Here is a 21,133-nt window from a genome sequence, read left to right on the forward strand (position 1 = left end):
TGTAAAGGCGGGATACAAATAAATAAAATATTGATTGTATCACCCCACCTGGGGACTCCCCCTCTCAGCCTTTATCTTGGATGCTGCCCACCCACCCCTCAAATTGCACCATCCTTTTTAAAGGAAGAGAAGTTGGGCTCAGGGTGCCGTCAGCCAAGCAATGTTGGCTGGCGGCCCCCAGGGGGAGGGCCTTCTCTGTGGGGGCTCCTACCCTATGGAACGAGCTTCCCCCTGGACTCCGACAAATACCTGACCTTAGGACCTTCTGCCGCGAACTTAAAACCTATTTATTTCGTCTTGCTGGACTCGCTTAAATTTTATATTATTAAATTGATTTATGGGTTTTAAATTTTTTAGTAAATTTTAGAGGGAATATTTTTATCTATAAGTAGCCAAATTAAATAGGTTTTTTAAGGGTTGTTTTTAGTTTTGTATTGTTGTTTTCTTTCTGTATTTTATTTGTGGCTGTACACCGCCCTGAGTCCTTTGGGAGAAGGGCGGTCTATAAATAAAAATATTATTATTATTATTATTATTATAAGTTGTACCAGGGTTGTGGGGAGGGGGTGCCTCCCCTCCTCCCCAGGAAGGAAAAAGCAGACTGGTTCCCATGCATCTCCAACGGAGCTCCCTTTCTGGACAGATGTGGGCCTCCTTTGGGGGCCTTTAAAATTACCAGAAAAATCCAACCCTTGGAAACAGCACTTGTGAACGGGGCACAAGCCCCCAGCACTGCAGACGACCAGAAAAAAGAGTTGCAGTTTTCCACTCTTATGGCAAAACAATCATGAGGGTTTTTTTAAGATTTATTACTTTTATTATTAATATTATTACCGAGGCAGGTTTTCTTTTCTTTGTCCCACATACAGCTGAGTTTTAGTATTAAAACAAGGCCCCAAATTGTAAAGACAAGAGTTCAAATAAATATAGGAGAAAGCTAAATTGGCGGGTTTTGTTTTTTAAAAAAGCAGGCGTGCCGAGTCCGATGAGCCCCACGGAGAAAAGGAAGGGGGGGGAATGGGGTAAGGGGGAGGGGTGCATGTGACACGGCTTCTTCTCCCCTTTGAAATCGGCCTTCTCCTCCCCCTCCCGGTTCGAATTCAAATTGGACGTTTTCTCTTTTTTAAAAAAACGACTGTGGTGCGTAGAAACTATCACACAGTGATAACGCTGTTTGTGGTGATTTCCAGGATCATCAGCCCTTCGGAGTGCCTGGGTGTGTGTGTGTGTGTCCTTTTTCTCTTTTCAAACCTTTTCTTCGACTGTACAGAATATACAAAAACAAACGAGGAAGACCCAAATACCCACCCCAAAGAACGAAAGGAGATAAAAATTGAAAAAAAGAGAAACCCAAACCGTTTCCCCTTTCCACACACACACACCCCAAAAATTACTCCTAACTGCAAGGAAAGGGGGTGTTTGCAAACAGTTTGGGGGACATTTGTAGGGACAGGAGTTTTATAAGGTCAAGATGGACACGAGTCGGGAAATCAAAGCCCACAGATGTGCATTAAAAAAAAAGAAAAGATGGGGCTTTGATCTCCTGGTGGTGCTCGCTCCCTTGACTTTTAGGACCCCTCGCTGCAGATATGCCCCTCGACGAGTTGCGCTTCTGTCCTCACCTTGCGTCGAGGTACACCAGTGCTTTGCAGAACCGCCCGCGACTCCTTCCACAGCTGTCCCAGGCCAGGCACACAGGCTGGCAGCTGCCCAGCCCAGGTTAGGTTGGCCAATTCAGAGAATTGAAGAAGCCCAGATGTGATGAAGATGGGAGGCGCCGGGGAGAACAATTTACAAGAGCTCCACCCCTCCAGGATAGCGGATGGTCTGATCCGCAGTGCAGGCCCCCAATAGGTGGGAACGTGGCTTCTCGTGCCCCTCTTGCTCCCATGCAGCTGGATTTAGGCATGGCTCTCCAATAAGTGGGTTTTTTTTCCCCAACTTTAGCCACTGGAAAGGGTATGGACTTCAACTCCCAGAATTCCCCCAGCCAGCATGCTACTGAACTTCAAAAGTTCCAGACTTCAACTCCCAGAATTCCCTCAGCTATTGTACTTCAGGATGGAAAGACTTCAACTTCTGGAATTCCACAACCGGTTATGTTTGGACTTCAACTCCCATGGCTGGTTAGCTTGAGAAATTCTGGGAGTTGAAGTCCACACTTCTTAAAAGTGGCCCAAATTGAGAAAAGTTGTGGATTGCTTGCTTCCAGCTGTCAAAGAGAGGTCAAAACTGGTGGCTCCACCTTCTGCAAGCACGCAGCCCACCCACCCAGAAGCAAGGACACCTTCCTCATAGCCCAGGATGAGGAATCCCCTCCCCTCCCTCTCAGGGTCACCCAGGAGTAACCTCGCAGGGTGGGCCTCACAACATTCTTCCCCCAAAGTTTTCACCATCCTCATCACCCTATTCATCACATTCGCGGACCCCTTTCTCCTGCCCCCAAAGACCCCTGCCAGCAAGGAGGGGAACAAGCCGGGATGTTCCGTCTCTAGCAGGGTAGACCAGCACGTGGTTGTTTGCTGGTTGATTTGTCAGCCCTGCTCCTTGGACCCCTCCCCAACCCCCTTCTCTTACCTGCCCCCTTTAGAACAGAAGTCTCCATACGTGGCCCCTTTAAGACCTGCGGACTTCAACTCCCAGAATTCTTTGGGGAATCCTGGGAGTTGAAATTCACAAGTCTTAAAAGGGCCACGTTTGCAGATTCCCCTGCTTTAGAATACGGGCAAAACCAGAGGAGACCCTCACCCAGAATCTCCTGCCTCTTCCAGGAGGCCTGCCCGAGAAAACTGGAGGCAGGGGGTTGGACGAGACCGACACCCCGTCTCCTCTTCTGAATATCATCGCCGCTGAGCGAGGCACGCCAGGCGTGCAACTTAGAAGGGGCCAAAGAGGTGAAGGAGAGGCAGAAGAGGGGCTCATCTCGTGGCTCAGAAGGAGCGAAGGTTGGCACTTGATTTCCTCCAGATCTTGAGCTCTGTAGCCCACACCGGGGGGCCGGAGGGCGAGTCAAAGGCCCCGACGTTGGAGCTGGGCATCCAGTGCGCGTTGTCCGTCTTCGGGAAGAGTCTGTGCGGCGTCAAAAGCGGCCCAAAACGTTTAAAAAACCAAAATGTCCTCAGCCAACCGAGCCAAAAAGGGGGGCGGAGGTGGGGGAAGAGATTTCAACGCCCCTTCCCCAAGGAGGCTGAGGTTTAGGGGTCCAGGTGCCTCTTCCCAAGCTACTCCAGCAACTGAGTCAGGGGGTTTCCTTCCCCTTCCAACAGCCGTTGGGGGTGTGGTGGTGGTGGGGGTAAATTGGGGGGGGGGGGTTTTCCACTCCCTGAGGTGGGAAATAATAACCACAAGGCGGCCTTGAAATGAGTGGAAAAACGTTTTCAGTGCTGGTGAAGAAAGGTGAGCTGCGAGGGCGAGGAAGGGGCTGCAGCTGGCCCCTCGTGCTGTCCAGCAGGCATCGGTCCCGAGCTCAGGGGAGAGACGGGGAGGGTCCCGGCAGGTGAGGGACGCGCTGTGTTAGCACCACTGCCGGGCCAGAGGAAGGAGGAAGCGGAAGAGGCAGGATTCCTGGGAAGAGGAAGCAAGAGGCAGAGGGGAGGCTCCTAATGGCATAATGGAATACAGGAAGTCCTCCTCTTACGACAGTTCATTGAGTGACCTCCCAAAGTTAGAACGGTACTTAAACAAACAAACAAAAAGGGACTTGGGACCACCACTCCATGGTCACGTGATCCAAATTTGCATTCTTAGCCGCGTGGTTCGTATTTATGACAGTTGCAGGGTTCCTGGGGCTGGATTCACTTAACAGCCGTGTTGCTGGTTTAACGACGGCGGGGATTCGCTTAACCCCAGTGGCAAGGGAAGTCGTAAAATGGAGTGAAACTCGCCGAACCCCGGCCTCGTTTAGCAAGGGAAATTTTGGGGGTCGATTGCAAGTCAAGGACTAGCTGTAAACTGAGTTGGGAAGGGACCCTGGAGGTCTTCTAGACCAGAGGTCTCCAACCTTCGCAACTTTAAGACTTGTGGACTTCAGCTCCCATTTTGGAATTCTGGGAGTTGAAGTCTTCAAGTTGCCAAGGTTGGAGACCCTTGTTCTAGCCCAGCCCCCTGCTCAAGCAGAAGCCCCTCCTGCTTCCTGAGCAATCTCTCTGGAGCAGGGCTTACCTGTAGGCCTGCCTCCCCTTCATATGAAAACCTTGGCCAGGGCGTCGGCTCCAGCGCTGGCAATCAGGGCCTTGCTGGGGTGGAAGGCCACGTCGTGGATGGCTTCCTCGTGCTTCTTGCGGTGCGCCGTGATCTCCTGCGTGCAGGTCTTGTTATCCAGGTTCCACAGCCGCAGCGAACAGTCGTGGCCTGCGGGAAGAAAGAGACGGCTGGGAGGCACCCCCAGACGCGCACACCCACGCAAGGCAAGAGTGCCAGGGTCTCCCTCCCCTCTCTGGGCACAACCGCTTGGCCAAAAACCGAAAGGCCAGGCTGGGGCCTTTTGAGGGCAAACGGCATCTTCTCAAGGGAGTTCTCAGCCAGGGACTGTCAGCATTGGAACCCAAGACTCGGGACTACATCCAACGTGGGAGTCGGCTATTAGTTTTCCCCGAGATGCCACATAGGAGGAACTGGGATTGTGGTGGAGGGCCGAACCAACAGAACTGTGACGATGCGTAGGCACGGATGCATACACCCACCCACCCAGAGGAAGTCCTTGACTTACAACTGTTCATTTAGTGACTGTTCAAAGTTTCAACAGCACTGAAAAAAGTGACTTTAGGACCATTGCAGGTATCCCCAGGGTCACGTGATCAAAATTTAGATGCTGGGCAACTGACTCATATTTACGACAGTCCCAATGCCGTGTGTGTGTGTGTGTGTGTGTGTGTGTCTCTGTCTGTGTGTGTCTGTGTGCGTGTGACGTGATCCCCTTTTGCAACCTTCCAACAAGCAAAGTCAATGGGGAAGCCAGATTCGCTTTTACAACTGTATTACTCATTTAACAACTGCAGTGACTCAATTTAAGAAACGTGGCAAGAAAAGTCATAAAACGAGACAAAACTCCTTAACAACTGTCTCGCTTAGCAAGGGAAATTTTGGGGGTCGATTGCAAGTCAAGGACTAGCTGTAAACTGAGTTGGGAAGGGACCCTGGAGGTCTTCTAGACCAGAGGTCTCCAACCTTCGCAACTTTAAGACTTGTGGACTTCAGCTCCCATTTTGGAATTCTGGGAGTTGAAGTCTTCAAGTTGCCAAGGTTGGAGACCCTTGTTCTAGCCCAGCCCCCTGCTCAAGCAGAAGCCCCTCCTGCTTCCTGAGCAATCTCTCTGGAGCAGGGCTTACCTGTAGGCCTGCCTCCCCTTCATATGAAGACCTTGGCCAGGGCGTCGGCTCCAGCGCTGGCAATCAGGGCCTTGCTGGGGTGGAAGGCCACGTCGTGGATGGCTTCCTCGTGCTTCTTGCGGTGCGCCGTGATCTCCTGCGTGCAGGTCTTGTTATCCAGGTTCCACAGCCGCAGCGAACAGTCGTGGCCTGCGGGAAGAAAGAGACGGCTGGGAGGCACCCCCAGACGCGCATACCCACGCAAGGCAAGAGTGCCAGGGTCTCCCTCCCCTCTCTGGGCACAACTGCTCGGCCAAAAACCGAAAGGCCAGGCTGGGGCCTTTTTGAGGCCAAACGGCATCTTCTCAAGGGAGTTCTCAGCCAGGGACTGTCAGCATTGGAACCCAAGACTCGGGACTACATCCAACGTGGGAGTCGGCTATTAGTTTTCCCGAGATGCCACATAGCAGGAACTGGGATTGTGGTGGAGGGCCGAACCAACAGAACTGTGACGATGCGTAGGCACACATGCACCCACCCACCCACCCAGAGGAAGTCCTTGACTTACAACTGTTCATTTAGTGACTGTTCAAAGTTTCAACAGCACTGAAAAAGTGACTTAGGACCATTTTTCACACCCCCAGGGTCACGTGGTCAAAATTTAGATGCTGGGCAACTGACTCATATTTACGACAGTCCCAGTGCCGTGTGTGTGTGTGTGTGTGTGTGTGTGTCTCTGTCTGTGTGTGTCTGTGTGCGTGTGACGTGATCCCCTTTTGCAACCTTCCAACAAGCAAAGTCAATGGGGAAGCCAGATTCGCTTTTACAACCGTATTACTCATTTAACAACTGCAGTGACTCAACTTAAGAAACGTGGCAAGAAAAGTCATAAAACGAGACAAAACTCCCTTAACAACTGTCTCGCCTAGCAACGGAAATTTGGGGCTCTACTGTGATCGTAAGTCGAGGACTACCGTACCTGCATATCAATTGAAAAAAGAAACAAAAGGAGTGACTATGGATTATGATTTGTGTTATATTTTAATTTTTGTTGTTAGTTTTATACCCTGTATTCGGTTCTGGGAAGTCCCGGGGTGGGGAGGAAGGAAGGAGGGGAGGGGATGAGGTAGAAAATGGATTGATGGTTAATATACAGAGATGATTGAAGATGTATAATCAATGTAAGATCGGAGCTGCCTGGCTATCATTTCAGAATGATGGGAAGGAGGAAGGAAGAAGGATAGAAGAGGGAGAAGAAAGGAATAGGGAGGAAGGAGGAAGGAAGAAGGATAGAAGAGGGAGAAGAAAGGAGTAGGGAGGAAGGAGGAGAGGATATAGATAAGAGAGGGGGAGGATGGTTGTGGAAAGTAGAAGAAGGTAGAGAAGGAAAGAGAGTAGGAAGGGGGTGGTGACCGGGCAGGTCCGATTAATTGTATATGATGGTACATTAAATATGTTATTGGATATGAATGTTAAAATAAAACGTTTTATTTTAAAAAAAAAGAAACAAAACACAATTTCTCCAACATAAAACCGAGGCAGCTGCACTGCATGTATGGCGTCTCCTTATTGACACCTGATTTCTGCTTTCTCACGCTGGCCAGGCAGGGACCCCCAAAGGGAGGGAGGTGGCACAGGGGAGGGGGGGGGTGACAGGCCCAGGTCTGGCCCGAGAGAAGCGGAGTTCCCGAGGAGCCTCAGGCCTCACAGCTTCCTCCTTCCTCCCACTCTGTTGTGCTGAGCAGCCCTGGGTGAGGTTCGCTCATTTCTCTGCCCAGGAGACGAAGGGAGAGGAGGTACCTACTTCCCGACATCAGGAAGACTCCGTTGGGATCCACAGCTAGGCAGGTAACCGCATCCAGGTGGGCCACCATAGAGTGCACGGCTTTCCCTGGGCAAGAGAGGGAGGGGAAACATGATCAGGGCTGCTAGACCGGATCCTGCCAGCTTTCTTTGCCAGCCCTGAAGGGGGAATCGCTTCCCGTTCTTGTGAAGGAGAATATCTGTTGCTCAGGCTCGACATTCAGCCCATTCCTTACTAGCACTGATGATGTTCCCTAGTTGGTTAGTGAAATGTTTGCAAGAAAACAGCCAGGTTCAGAGAGCACGAAGCACCCCACGGTAGTAGTAGTTCTTCTTTTTATTCTTCTTCTCCTTCTCTTCTCCTACACCCCCTACCCTCCGCCCGATATTACCAAGTTGGGTTATGAAACATCTGCAAGCAAACAACGAAGCTCTCAAAGCACCAGGGTTTTCCATAGTCTTCCTCTCCCACTTCTCCTCCTCCTCCTCCACTCCACAACCCTCCCTCCCTTCTAGCACTGAAGATGTTCCCTAATTGGGTCACGAAACGTCTGCAAGAAAGTGTCAAGCTCAGAGACCCCCAAGAACCCCTTGAAGGAATCAGAGGCCGTAACTCCCCCGCCCCCTTTACCTGTCCGATTGTCTAGGAAACGGATTCCTCGGTCATCGTGTGCTGTGATGGTGACAGGCTGGGTGGGGTGACTCACCACTTGGTTGATCTGACTGGCTCCTGTTCAAAGGCAAGAGAAGAAGGGCATGTGCTCTGATTCAAGAGGGGTTGTAGGACCCAAACTGCTGACTCTGCAAACCGCTTAGAGAGGGCTGTAAAGCACTGTGAAGCGGTAGAGGAGTCTAAGGGCTATGGCTATTTTAGAACTAAGGACACGTCTATCATTTCAAAATGCAACCTGCCCACCTGAAATCCACACAAAAATAGACACACACACACACACCCTGCCCCAACTCACCACTGGCAGGTCTGCCTTCGAAGGTCAGGATGGGGCAGGCAGCCTCCGCGTCATAGAGAACCGCCCTGCCCGTCTGGAAGGCTGCCACCACCCGCGTGGCATCGGTGCTGGAGAAGGCGACGGAGGTTGGCGTGCCGCTTTCTGCAGGAGAGAACCCAAGGGGCCAAGGGGGAGGTCAGCACTCAAATGCAATAATTGTAAAAAAAAACAAAAAAACCCTCTGTTCTGTAGTATTCTGATTTTTAATTTACAGGTAATCCTCAACTTGCAATAGTTTCTATACTGACCATTTGAAGTTACAACTGATTTGTAAGTTATATTCATGGGTGTTTCAACCTTGTTAACTCTCAAGACTCTTTTTTCTGCTCTGTATTCTAAATGGTCTGTGATTATTATATGTGTGTGTGTGTATGTTTATAAAGTGACACAGTGGCTCAGTGGCTCAGATACTGAGCTTGTCGATCAAAATGTTGGCAGTTCGAATCCCTAGTGCCACGTAACGGGGTGATCTCCGGTTACTTGTCCCAGCTTCTGACAACCTAGCAGTTCAAAAGCATGTAAAAAATGCAAGAAAAATAAAACCAAAAAAACCCTCTGTTCTGTAGTATTCTGATTTTTAATTTACAGGTAATCCTCGACTTGCAATAGTTTGTATACTGACCATTTGAAGTTACAACTGATTTGTAAGTTATATTCATGGGTGTTTCAACCTTGTTAACTTTCAAGACTCTTTTTTCTGCTCTGTATTCTAAATGGTCTGTGATTATTATATGTGTGTGTGTGTATGTTTATAAAGTGACACAGTGGCTCAGTGGCTCAGATACTGAGCTTGTCGATCAAAATGTTGGCAGTTTGGCAGTTCGAATCCCTAGTGCCACGTAACGGGGTGACCTCCGGTTACTTGTCCCAGCTTCTGACAATCTAGCAGTTCAAAAGCATGTAAAAAATGCAAGAAAAAAAAAATAGGGACCACTTTGGTGGGAAGAGAACAGCGCTCCATGCGCCTTGCGTGTGTGTATACATTATATATGTGTGTGTGTGTATATGTGTGTATGTGTATGTATACACACACACACATTTGAGAGCAGGCATCAGAATTTCATTTTTTGATGTGTTCCAGTGTATTCACAGAAGAAAGTGACCATAAAGAGTTTCTTATCTTATTCCACCTTATCTGAAAGGCTGGAGTCTGCCACACCCCCTTGTAGTGCCAGGGGAATCCCACGTGCCCCCCTCTGCAGACCCCCCTCCCAGCCTGGCTCACCGCTGTCCGCGTTGTAGGTGCTAAGACAGGAGCCGCTGCACGGGTCCCATATCCTCACAGTGCCGTCCGCCGAGCAGGAAGCCAAGCGATTCCTCACGAGACTGAAGGCCAGGCTCCAGACGGCATCCGTGTGGCCATCCAGGACAGTGTGGAGCACGCTCGGATCTACGCCACAAAGAGAGAGACAACATCTGGCACGCTTCGCTTGGCGCAGACGGTGCCCGGCGAGCAGGGGGACAAATCAGACTAGCAGGTCCTTTGGTTAGGAACATAGGAATTTAGAAGCGAGGAAAAGAAGGTTCTACTTGTAAGCCACTTAGTTTTGGTCAGACCAAAGTAGCATAAAAGCCTGTTTTTGTCTAGCAGTGAAGGCACCAGGGAGTGAGTTCGAGTCCTGCCTCAGGCATGAAAACCAGTTGGCCCAATTGCCAGGAGACAATAAATTAAATCTGTCTCTGCCCAACCCACCTCACAGGATTGTTGTTGCATGGAAAGGAGGAGGAGGAAAGAAGGAAGGAATGTATGTCTGCTGCCTTAAATTGTAAAGGGAGGATAAAAATAAAGTCGATAAATCTCAGTAGTAAATAAACCATGTTTGCAGATTCTCCCATGAAGCACGGGAAGAAATGAAGAAATGACCAGCCGTTCAAGGCAACGTAAAAGGAACATTGAATTTGAATGATGCGACAACCAGCTAAAGAAAACCAAAAGCCTTCGTCTATTTCAGCAGCAGGAGGGAGGGAAGCTCCGAGCACCCAGCCAGGGCACCAGAATAATTCTTCTGAATCCACAGATGATATATCGGGGAGGAAACGAGACCGCAAAGCCTGCCCCTCCTTTTGTCTCTGGTTCTAAATACGGAGGAAGCCCCACAGTTCCTGCCTCCAAACAATAAAACCCGGCTCTCCATCCAAGCATTTCCTTTCGGGATTCCACTTGGCAAGCAAGGAGAGGGGAGGAGGAGGAGGAGGAGGAGGAGGAGGAGGAGGAGGAGGAGGTGGCGGCGGCTGAACCAGGGGAGTTTCCTGCCTACCGTAGCCGTCGTAAGGGTCCATGCCAAGATCGGGGATCTTCCAACAGCGGATTCTGGCGTCTGACCCACCGCTGTAGCAGGATTCGCTGTTGCAACCCATGGCCACTGAGAGCACCGGGCCCCTAAGGAGGAAATCACCGAGAAGGGCTGAGAAGAGCTTGGAAGAGGCAAGAAGGAACCGTACGCTCAAACGACCATTCCCAACACCATTACGAGGAAGATGGTTTTGTTAGTCCCTCTGCGAGCCGAGTGCAGGGTTGCCTGCTGAGGTTCTCGGGGCCGCCCTCCCTTGTTAGGCAGGGCAAATTGGCAGAGTGGGGCAGCTGCTGGGGGGTGGGGTGGGAGGTTAGAAAGTAGGCCAGAGGTGGCCACGTAATGTCTTTGTACAGGTAGTCCTTGACTTATGTCCAGAATTGAGCCCAACATTTCTGTTGCTAAGTGAGACAGCTGTTAAGTGAATTTTGCCCCATCTTACGACCTTTCTTGCCACGGTTCTTAAACGATTCATTGCAGTTCTTAAGTTAGTCACACGGCTGTTAAGCGGATCTGGCTTCCCCGTTGGTTTGACTGGTCAGAAAATCGCAAAAGCCGATCATACGACCCCAGGACACTGCGACCGTCATAAATACGAGTCAGTTGCCAAGTGGCTGAATTTTGATCATGTGACCATGGCAACAGTTGTGTGAAAAACGGCCCTAAGCCCACTTTTTCAGTGCCATTGTAACTCTGAGCGGACACTAAGTGAATTGCTGTAAGTTGAGGATACCTGTACTTTCCTGCAAGGGGAGGAGCCTATGGCATTGTCTGCCTGGCGTCCTAAAAATCTCCCCCACCCTGTTTGCAGCAAGCACATCTTCGCACCTGTGTCCTCTGAACGCATAGACGGGCTCCACATCCAGTGCAGCGTTCCTGGAACCGGAAAAGACCAAAAATAGACTGTAGCTTTCACACGATTTGACTGGTTTATTTGTAAACTGCCCAGAGGCACAGAAGTGGGTGGGTGGGTGGTACAGAAATGATAGAGAGAGAGAGAGAGAGAGAGAGAGAGATGTGAGAGAAAGAGATGAAGAGAGAGAAATGATAGATAGATAGATAGAGAGAGAGAGAGAGAGAGAGAGAGAGAGAGAGAGAGAGATGATGGATGGATAGAGATAGAGATAGGCAGGCAGGTAGATGATGGATGGATGGTAGATAGAAGACAGACAGACACAGACAGACAGACAGACAGGGTGAGAGATGTGAGAGAAAGAGATGAAGAGAGAGAAATGATAAGATAGATAGAAAATATAGATAGATAGATAGATATATGTTGAGATAGAGATAGATATAGAGAGATAGATGATAGATAGATGTTGGATGGATGAGAGATAGAGAGATAGGCAGGCAGACAATGGATGGATGGAAGATATAGATAGAGGGAGGAAGGGAGGGAGGGAGGAGTTCCCCCCTTGGGGCTCACTTTTTGGCAGCCACGGTCTTCTGAAGGTTCCAAAGCTTGAGAGTGCCGTCCTCCGAGGCGGTGACCAAAGCCGACTCCCGGTGGTGGAAGACCAGAGCTCGAATGCCATCGTAGTGACTCCGCAAGGTGAATTTGGGGTTCCACGTCTTCTTAAAAGCGTCTTTGCTGTCCGAGAGCTGGGAAAGCAGGAGGGAAAAGAGTCAACAGCCGGCCGGGGCTTCTTCCTGGGCCGCCTTCCTCCCTCCTGCCCCGCGGGCCCTCCCTTTTGGCCCACCCGGTAGCGCTGGGAGATGAACGAGAGGACAAAGCAGGTGGAAGGGCAACAGGCCTTCCAGAACCTCTCCAGGGCTACTCACATCGCAACTCAACTCATTGTCGTTGGTGACCGTCAGATCCGCCAGGTCCCCCAAGCTGACTTCCCCGCCTCCGATGGTGTCCATGATGAAGACATCCGAGGAGAAGCCCAGCGACCCTGATTTGGGGAGGGGAAAAGAAACAGTTTGAGTGTGGCAGAGCAAAGGAAGGAAGAAAGGAAGGGGAGCTCTGGACAGGGCCACAGAAAAGGTCAACGGGAAACCAAAAAAGGATGGAGCCAATCACCTTCGTGGGACCTGGGCTGAGAAGTCATGGCTGCCGGTATTGAAGGCTTAGGAGAGAGTCCATCAACGTCACTGAAATCAGCCAGCATCCCTTGCAGCTTCACCCTGCGGGGTCCTGGAAGGAGGGAAGGAAGGAAGGAAGGAAGGAAGGAAGGAAGGAAGGAAGGAAGGAAGGAAGGAAGGAAGGAAGGAAGGAAGGAAGGAAGGAAGGAAAAGAAAAAAAGGGAGGGAAGAAGAGGAAGGGGAGGAGGGAGGAAGGGAGGGAGGGAGGGAGGAAGAAGGAAGGGGAGAGGAGGAACGAAGGAAAGACTGAGTCAGCCTTGACAGTTGCTAATCAGGCCCCGTTTTGAAATTCAGGGAGCACAAAGGTGTCACCAAAGACAAGACAGGTAGTCCTCAACCTACAACTACAACGGAGCCCCAGATTTCTGTTACTAAGTGAGGCCCAAAGGTGCTTTTCCAAGAGGCACCTGGACTTTCTGGGTTTTCTTTGATGATGTTTCACTTCTCATCCAGGAAGCTTCTTCAGCTCTGACTGAATGGTGGGGAATGGAAGGACTATCCAACCTTTTCAGGTCCTTCCCTGATAAAGGAGCCAGGAGACCATCCATCAAGACCACCGAGAACCTACCCAGTTCGTTGCCATCTCCGGCACGCCGCGTGTCCCTAGATCCTTCCCCGTTTTCCCCGGAGCCCAAGTAGTCAAATTCGCTCAGGGCGTCCTCCGAATCTTCATCGTCGTCATCATCCTCCACTTCTGGCATCAGGGGCTTGTTGGCCAGCTGCCAAGAAAAGCACGGCCAGCAGAGCTTGGTTAGGGCCTGGATTCCTCATCCACCTCAAGAGGATTCCATCCCTTTGGCCGTAGAAAAAGGCCGTTTTCTCGTTTGCTGTCTCAGCGCGCGACAGAAACGGAAAAGGCTGTATAATATTCCTTGTGCCCCCAAACAAATCCAACTGAAGGGAAAAGACCCCCCAATAAGGCCTTGTAATTTTCAGGATAGCCCCGTTATGAAGCTACAATGCTTCTGGAGGGAATGAGGGCTACCGCAACGGCAGCAGGCTGATATTCTGCTTTTGCAACTTGAAAAACAAAAGGGAATAAATTAAAACATTGCACACGCAACACAAAAGAGACGGCTAATCGTATGCACGCGGTGATTGAGATCCTGTGCTTTAAAGCAGGGGAGCATCCAAGCTTGGTGACTTTATGACTGGTGGACTTCAATTCCCAGAATTCCCCAGCCAGTTTTGCTGGTGGACTTCAATTCCCAGAATTATCCAGCTTTGCTGGCTGGGGAATTCTGGGAATTGAAGTCCACCAGTCATAATGTCGCCAAGCTTGGACACTCCTGATTTAAAGGAAAAACCTTGATTAATAAACCAAACTAAGAACGGGCAAAACTTCCACATCACAAAACACCTTGTTTCCCGCTCAGTTTTTCTTTAGAAATTTTATTGCAAGAATAGCTGAACTCCAGTTTCCATCCTTAAAAATGACAAGGTTCTAGTCCTCACCGGAAACTGGGCACCGCTCAGCAGCTTAGTCTCCTGCCTGCCTCCCAGTGCCTGCTGCACCCCAACAACTTGCGCAAGGGGTGCAGGGTTTACCTTTACGCGCTGCTTCTTGTGCTGCCGCTGCGTCTCCAGGGACAGGCCTTCCATATCCTCCTCTTCGTCACTGTCGTCGTCCTCGCAGCCCCTCAAAAAGGGGATCTTCTCCAGGACGGGGTTACTGATCCGCTCCTTCACTTCCTTCCCTGCGTTCCTGCCAGAAGGAAGAGAAGGAAATTCTGTTGTAGCTCAGGGCTGGACTGAGGGGTCCTGGGTGCTGAGGTTGGGGGTTTTCTAGCAGATGTTTCAGGACCCAGCTAGGTAATATCATCAGTCCTAGAAGGGAGTGAGATTTGGAAGAGGAGGTGGTGGAGGAAGGGGAGAAGAACCATGGAGTCCTTGGTGCTTTCTGAGCTTGGTGGTTTTCTTGCAGGCATCTCATTACCCAATTAGGGAACATCATCTGTGCTAGAAAGGAGTGGGGTTTGCGGAAAGGAGGAGGAGGAGGAAGAGGAGGAAGCAGAGGAGAAAGAAAAGGAGAGGCAAAGGAAGAAATGGAGAAAGAAGGAAGGAGGAGGAGAACTGTGGAGGTCTTTGGTGTTCTCTGAGCCTGATGGTTTTTTTGCATACATCTCATAACCCAACTGGGTAACTTCATCAATGCTACATGGAACAGGAGCTACGAAGAAAAAACACCAGTGCCTGGTTTCACTGTTCCAGGAAACCCAACAAGAGCTGCGGTAATGGGCGCCCACAAACCATGACTCCCAGCAAAGTCACCTTCTCTAACCCGGACAGACGCTCCCCAAGCCCATCCCGACAGCCACTCACCTTTTGATCTGCTCCTCGATCTGCTTGACCAGAAGCGATTCCCCTCCGTTGAGGCTGGGGGCCGCCAGGGCTGGTCCAGTGCCCAGGCCGCTGGCTTCGGCAGCCCCGTTCAGCTCCATGGAGCAGCGGCCCAGCAGAGAGCGGACTCGCTTGGAGCGCATATCCAGGATGGTATCCGTGTAGCCCACTTCTTCCAAGTACCTGGAAGAGAGACCCCGGGGTCTGAGGGAGAGGCAGCCTTTAGCCCAACGGGCAGGTTGGCAACCGGTGGCCTCGAGGCCGAAACTCACCCAGGCAGTCCTCGCCTTGCAACCAAGCAAAGTTATGACGGGGCCTCTCTGGAGGCACTTATGACCTGGTTCCCAACTTCTGATGGCTGCAACACCCCCCCGTCATGTGACCGCACTCTGGGTGCTTGGCAACCAGCCTGCATTTACGCCCATTGGCAGCATCTCATGCTCACATCACTGCGTTTTACCAGAGTTTTGCTGAAAACCGTCACTTCCCGTTTTTTTGGCAAACTGGCCCATAGCAAACCACTGCTCTGCTTAACGACTGCCACGCAAAAAGGTCTTAAAATCAGACTGGTCGCATGGCTGACACGCCTTATGAACATCCTGTCTTTATTTATTTAGAGAACTTTATATTTACTTATTTATATGACTTAACAACCATGATGGTCAGGCTCTATTCCGGTCGTAAGTCGAGAACCAGACAGTTTCAACCTGGCACACTTCATCCAGAGGACAAGGAATCTAGCACACTCCTTGTTAAAACGGTCCAAAAAACAGCTGCCAAGGGGCTGTTATCCCCCACCTCCTCAAGCATCGCTGGGGAGGGCCGGTGGACTTCCCCACCCTCAGGAGAACCCTGCCTCCCCCAGAAAGCCTCGGCCACTCACTGACGGAGGAGTTGGCGTCCTTCTTTCCAGATGAAGGGGCTGTTCTCCAGGGAAAGGGGCTCGGCTGGCCCATTGGACACTAAGTGTAAAAGGAGAGTCCCATCAGCAAAGTCCCTCGGCTCCGGGGGCCCACCCAACAGCAGCCCTCTGCACCAGAGTCCCCCTGACGGAGGTGCAGCCGTGAGCCCGGCCCCACTACCTGGTTCAGAGGCCTCCGGTTTCTTTTCTCCCTGGTTCAGTTCAGTGCCGAATTTCAGCTTGTGGTATTTTGACCTGGAATTAACAAGGGAAGCTTAGGAAAGGATGTGGGATGTCAGCAGTAATTTCTCAGGGCTTGGAGGTCCCTGAAGTAAGGCGTATCTACACCCCGCCTCTGAATGGGACGTTCAGGAGGGGATGTGATGCCTGCATGGTGGCTCACCTTTCTTGCTTCAAAGCATACTCCAGCATCTTGATTCTCCGCACGAGGTCGGCCTTCAGGTTCTCCTGACCCTTCCTCTCGCCCTGCAGGAAAGCCACCTGGGCCTAAAAGAGGCAGGAACCCCAAGTTAAGGACAGGCAATTCTGACCAGCTGCGCAAACATCCCCCGTGTGTGTGTGAGGAGGAGCATAAACCCATAGTAGTGCGTCCAGTTCTGATCACAACAATACAACAAAGAGACTCTAGAAAGTGTGCAGAGAAGAGCAACAAAGAGGATAAAAGTTCTGGGGGCTAAATTGTAATGGTTGAGGGAGCTAGGTACGTCTAGCCCATGGATGAGAAGGAATAAGGGGGACACCATAACTGTTTTCTAGTATTTGAGGGGCTGTCACAGAGAAGAGGGGACTGTCTTATTCTCCAAAGGAGGAGAGGACAAGAAGCAGTGCGTGAAAGCTTGCTAAAGAGAGATGCAACTAGGGAGAAACTTTCTGACAAGTGAGTAGAATGAATCCATGGAATAGCTTGCCTCCTGGTGCTCCATTGCTGGAGGTTTTCAAAAATAGACCGAACAATCATTTGACTGAGATGGAATAAGGCAGTGGTTCTCAACCTTTATAGTGCTGCGACCCCTTTAATACAATTCCCCACGATGTGGCGATCCCAACTGTAAAATTATTTTCGTTTTGAATTTATTGTGCCTGAAGCCGTATTGGCCAGCGATCTGAACTGCTTGTGATTGCCTTGAGGACAGCGGCATTAAAGCGGAGACTCCTCCCCTATTAAGTTTATGGCACCTGAAGCCAGATTAGGCTAGCAATTGGGAGTGATTGCAGCTGGCTTGAGAGGGAGACATCAGAGCAAAGATTTCTCTCTTTTTTAATTCATCGTGCCTGAAGCCGAATTCGGCTAGCGATTTGAAGAGCCTGCAGCTGGCTTATGAAGTCAACCATTGGAGCGCGATTCTTCGACTCGCAAGTATACTTCCCATATTTCCGATGGTCTTTGGCGACCCCTGGCAAATCGTCATTCGACCCCCAACGGGGTCCCGACCCACAGGTTGAGAACCGCTGGAATAAGGTCTCCTGCCTTGACCAGGGGGTTAGACTAGAGGTCCTCTTAGGTCCCTTCTAGCCCTAGGATTCCATGTTCAGTGTAGTACAAGAGAACGCTTCTGATCTTGCCTTTTCCTGCTCATGTCGTCCTTCTTATTAACTTAACCATCCAGGTGTTACAAGACTCAGAACATTAACAATTGTGATCTGGAGGAGGAGGAAAATCGGCACATCCAGCCTTGAGGGTTTCGGGGATGCTGGAAAGTTAAGACTCGTAGGTAGAAAATGGCCAAGAAAAAGTGGCATTTTTAGAAAGGAAAACTTAAATTGCAGATAGTAAGCAGCAGTAAAAATTCAGACCTTCCGCTCTGGAGTAACCAGATGGATAAGACATGGAGAACGCCTCCATGGTTGCTTTGCATATTTTAAATTTTTATAGTTTTTTTTTTCATTTTTACTGTGATGTTTTGTATCTTTATAATGAAGGTTTTTATACCGGTAGTTCTCAACTTACGACCACAACTAAGCACCAAATTTACTTTATTAAGTGACACATTTTTTAAGTGAGTTTTGCCCCCATTTTACGATGTTTCTCGCCATGGAATTAAGTGAATTCCTGCAGTTGGTAAGTTAGTGACATGGTTGTTCTACGTGACATGGCCTACCAGGTCACCAAAGGGGATGACGTGACCCCAGGACGCTGCGACCGTCATAAATACGAACCAGTTGGCAAGCGTTCGGATTTTGATCACGTGACAGTGTGAAAAATGGTCATAACTCTTTTTTCCGTGTTATTTGAACTTCGAACACTCACTAAACGAGCTGTTGTAAGTTGAGGACTACCTGTACCAAGGTCGCAAAGGTGCTTTTTCCAAGAGGCAAACAGACTTCCTTTGTTTTTCCTTGAAGGCGTTTTGCTTCTCATCCAAGAAGCTTCTTCAGTTGAAAAGCGAAACGTCTTAAAGGAAAAATGAAGAAAGTCCCTTTGCCTCTTGAAAAAAGCGTCTTTGGGACAACTGTGCCCTGGATCAAGGATCTCCAACCTTGGCAACTTGACCACTTGTGGACTTCAGCTCCCAGAATTCCTCAGCCAGCAAAGCTGGGAGTTGAAGTCCACAAGTCTTAAAGTTGCCAAGGTTGGAGACCCCTGTGCTGGATGACTGAGAATCTCCATAGATTTCAGTATACCAAGGACAGCCGGTTGTAGCTTTCTACTCTGGGCTGATCAAGGGATGTCTCCAGAGTTTCGTGCCTGGAGATTGTGGCAGTCTGGATGGGGAGGAAGAGATTTAGGATGAACCCTAACAGGTTTTAAGACCACCCAAATCTGGGGATCTTTTCTCATTGGTTCTGGATGGGGGTGGCCCTTCTTCAGACAGAAAGGCACAAACAGCCAGACGGGACAGCTCCAAATATATTTATAATAAAGAAACAAATGAAACCATTGTGCAAAAGGGAAGAGGATTTCACCCAGGCCAAAGGTTTGCTTCCAATAGTAACCCTGGCATCTCAGGCTAAATCCACACTGAAGGCGGCCAGAGTTATCTGATCGCCACCTCGGTGCCACTGCAAACAGGCTTTGTGGGTTAATGATTACAGGCCGCATTGGGGATGTAATTAAAAATTTAATTAGGCTTCCCAGAACTCCATGGCTGGAGCCAGAGCATCTGAAAGGAAGAGAGGTGGTGTGTTATTTTCTAGAATTAGGGTGGCTTGAAGAAGCGATTCGTGGCTGTTTCGTTTCAGTGGGCTTTAATCATGGCCGACAATGGACGGACGCACCCGCCTCCTTCCAGCTCTGACAGACACAGTGTGTGTGCGAGGTTGTTTTCTCTTTGAATTGTTTCAAACAGACCTGTAAAACTCGCTGGGCAAGGACCTGCGCCAGGAAAAGCACATCGGAGATCCCAGCTTCAGAAACCCCGATGGCCGAGTTCACACCAGCAACCAAGGCAGCCCTTGACTTACGGCCCACAACCGAACCCAGAATTTGCTTCTTTCCTTGATTAGCTTCCATCCATTGCTTCTCATCCGATTGTGGACCGGTCCTTCCTTGCTCTCAAGTGTGCATGTGCCATTCTTATCTCCAGTCTTCAGTCAATCGCACCCACTCCTATATTTGTACACGCTCCGAGATATAGAAGCACCACACGCCTTCTATATTCTCCACCGTCACTATGGCAGCCGGGGGATCGTTGCTTCCCAACCGGTTTGGGGTGACAAAGATGAGCCTTTCTCCCTACCTCACGCAGATGCTCCTTTCTTTTAATACTTCCCTGATCTGCTACTGAGTAGGTGGCTGCAACACTTCCCTACGCACCCCTCTCCATCGCCAGCTGGGGGGGCTAAATATGGGATATTTCATTGTCATTCCAGCACCAGATTCCAAGACACAGATTATAATTTCTTACTCTTCTACAGACCTGATACACCAAATTGTCTGAGATGGTGCTAAGAGCAGTCTTCAAAAGCAGCACTTATAGCCCCTGTGCCTGGGCTACACGCACCTTCAAATAAAAGTTATCCTTCACGGATATTAGCATGCCTCTCCCCTGCCTCTCTTTATGGCCTAAATATCAGGCAACCAGGGACTGAATTCTGACCGCAATGGAGGCTAAAACAGCATGTCTGCAGGTGTGTTTTTGGCCACAGCACAGAAGCTGTTTAAAGTGCTTTTTTGTGGGATGCTCTTCGACTCCCTAATCGGTTCTTGCCTTTCCTGTATGGCAACGTTCACAGGATCCCAGGGCTGGAAGGGACCTCGGAGGCCTTCTAGTCCAACCCCGTGTCCCAGGACAGGCGTCCTTCTTTATTCCATCCTGGGCAAATGGTGATCTAATATTTTATGGAAACAGCAATAGCATTGAGGCTTATATTATGAACGTATCTTTTCTTTTATGTACACTGAGAGCATATGCACCAAGACAAATTCCTTGTGTGTCCAATCACACTTGGCCAATAAAATTCTATTCTATTCTATTCTATATGCTACCCCACAGCGCTTGAGAGCACACTCTGGGTGGTCAGCATTATTTGCACATTGCCCCCAACCCTCTGGGTCCTCAGTTTACCAACCACGGCAGAAGGATGGAAAAAAACCATTCCCCAGATGCGATCCAACCTAGATCTTTGGAGATCAAGGAAGCTGAACCGGATGCAGACCTGGGGCGACATTTATCCAATCCAAGCCTTCATTCCAAATCCCATTTGGGGGGGGGTGTGTGGCTTAAGTGTCTCACCTCTGCCCACCTCCTGCCCCTCTGCATCCCAAACTCACAGCACCAAACCCCCACATCAAGAGGGGAGGGGTTCATCTCCCCTCAGTTTCCAACCCAGCTTTCTACAGGACAGGGAGGACCTCAAAGCATGGGGGGAGAAGGGGGGGGATACAGGAATGGCTACCCACCACAGTTGGGGGGGGTTCAGCCATGCTGGGCTTGAGGGTCCCTGCAACTCGCCCCCCCCCCAAGTAGCCATCTGGAGCGTTACAGACCCCCCCCTCCTATTTGAAAGAGGAGGGGGGGTTCTCCAAAGAGGCCCCGCGGGGGGGGGGTTACAACTCCCAGCAGCCCCCAAGAACGACACACGCAAAGGGGCGCCTCTGGGAGACCCCCCCCTCAGACTGACAGGCCTTATTATGGGATGGAGCGCCCCCCTGCTCCCCCTCCCTCCCTCCCCGCAAGGAATATGGCAGCGGGCAGGGTCGCCTTCCCCCCACCCGCCAGGTCAGCGCCCCACCTGCAGCTCGGCCCGCTCGGCCTCCCAGCGGCTCTTCTCGGCCTCGAAGCGCGCCCACTCGTGCTGGATGAAGTGCAGGATGCCCGGCAGGCTCAGCTCGCCGCTGCCCGGGTTGGAACCGCCGGCGGCGGCGGCGGTGGTGGTTCCGCTCGGCGGCGGCGGCAGGGGCGGCGGGGGCGGCGGCGCTGGTCTCCCCGGCGGCCT

At 50.6% G+C, this 21,133-nt stretch overlaps 1 protein-coding gene across 1 annotated transcript; it reads right to left on the bottom strand.

Annotated features, from left to right (window-relative positions):
- Positions 1 to 1,112: 1,112 nt before the first annotated feature.
- Positions 1,113 to 21,110, bottom strand: STRN4 (striatin 4). Its single transcript, XM_058195987.1, has 18 exons — positions 20,930 to 21,110; positions 16,140 to 16,243; positions 15,918 to 15,991; positions 15,719 to 15,797; positions 14,818 to 15,018; positions 14,044 to 14,200; positions 13,064 to 13,214; positions 12,434 to 12,547; positions 12,190 to 12,305; positions 11,834 to 12,009; positions 11,236 to 11,283; positions 10,375 to 10,496; positions 9,342 to 9,506; positions 8,078 to 8,218; positions 7,741 to 7,839; positions 7,111 to 7,197; positions 5,328 to 5,516; positions 1,113 to 3,564 (listed from the first exon to the last, which is right to left on the bottom strand). Exons 2-17 carry the CDS (start codon positions 16,166 to 16,168, stop codon positions 5,347 to 5,349), a joined length of 1,929 nt encoding a protein of 642 aa, XP_058051970.1. The 5' UTR covers positions 16,169 to 16,243; positions 20,930 to 21,110; the 3' UTR covers positions 1,113 to 3,564; positions 5,328 to 5,346.
- Positions 21,111 to 21,133: the final 23 nt, after the last annotated feature.

The sequence above is a fragment of the Ahaetulla prasina genome, chromosome 10 (genome assembly GCF_028640845.1).
Source record: "Ahaetulla prasina isolate Xishuangbanna chromosome 10, ASM2864084v1, whole genome shotgun sequence".
Taxonomy (NCBI): Eukaryota; Metazoa; Chordata; class Lepidosauria; order Squamata; family Colubridae; genus Ahaetulla; species Ahaetulla prasina.

Bases quoted from the DNA above. Each gene is read 5' to 3' on its own strand.
- STRN4 (XM_058195987.1), bottom strand. From the start codon at position 16,168: ATGCTGGAGTATGCTTTGAAGCAAGAAAG. The intron at 9,507-10,374 runs GTAGGCAGGAAA...TTTGTGGCGTAG, and splicing joins GGACCCTTACGACGGCTACG to ATCCGAGCGTGCTCCACACT. The intron at 5,517-7,110 runs GTAGGTACCTCC...TTCTTCCCGCAG, and splicing joins AGTCTTCCTGATGTCGGGAA to GCCACGACTGTTCGCTGCGG.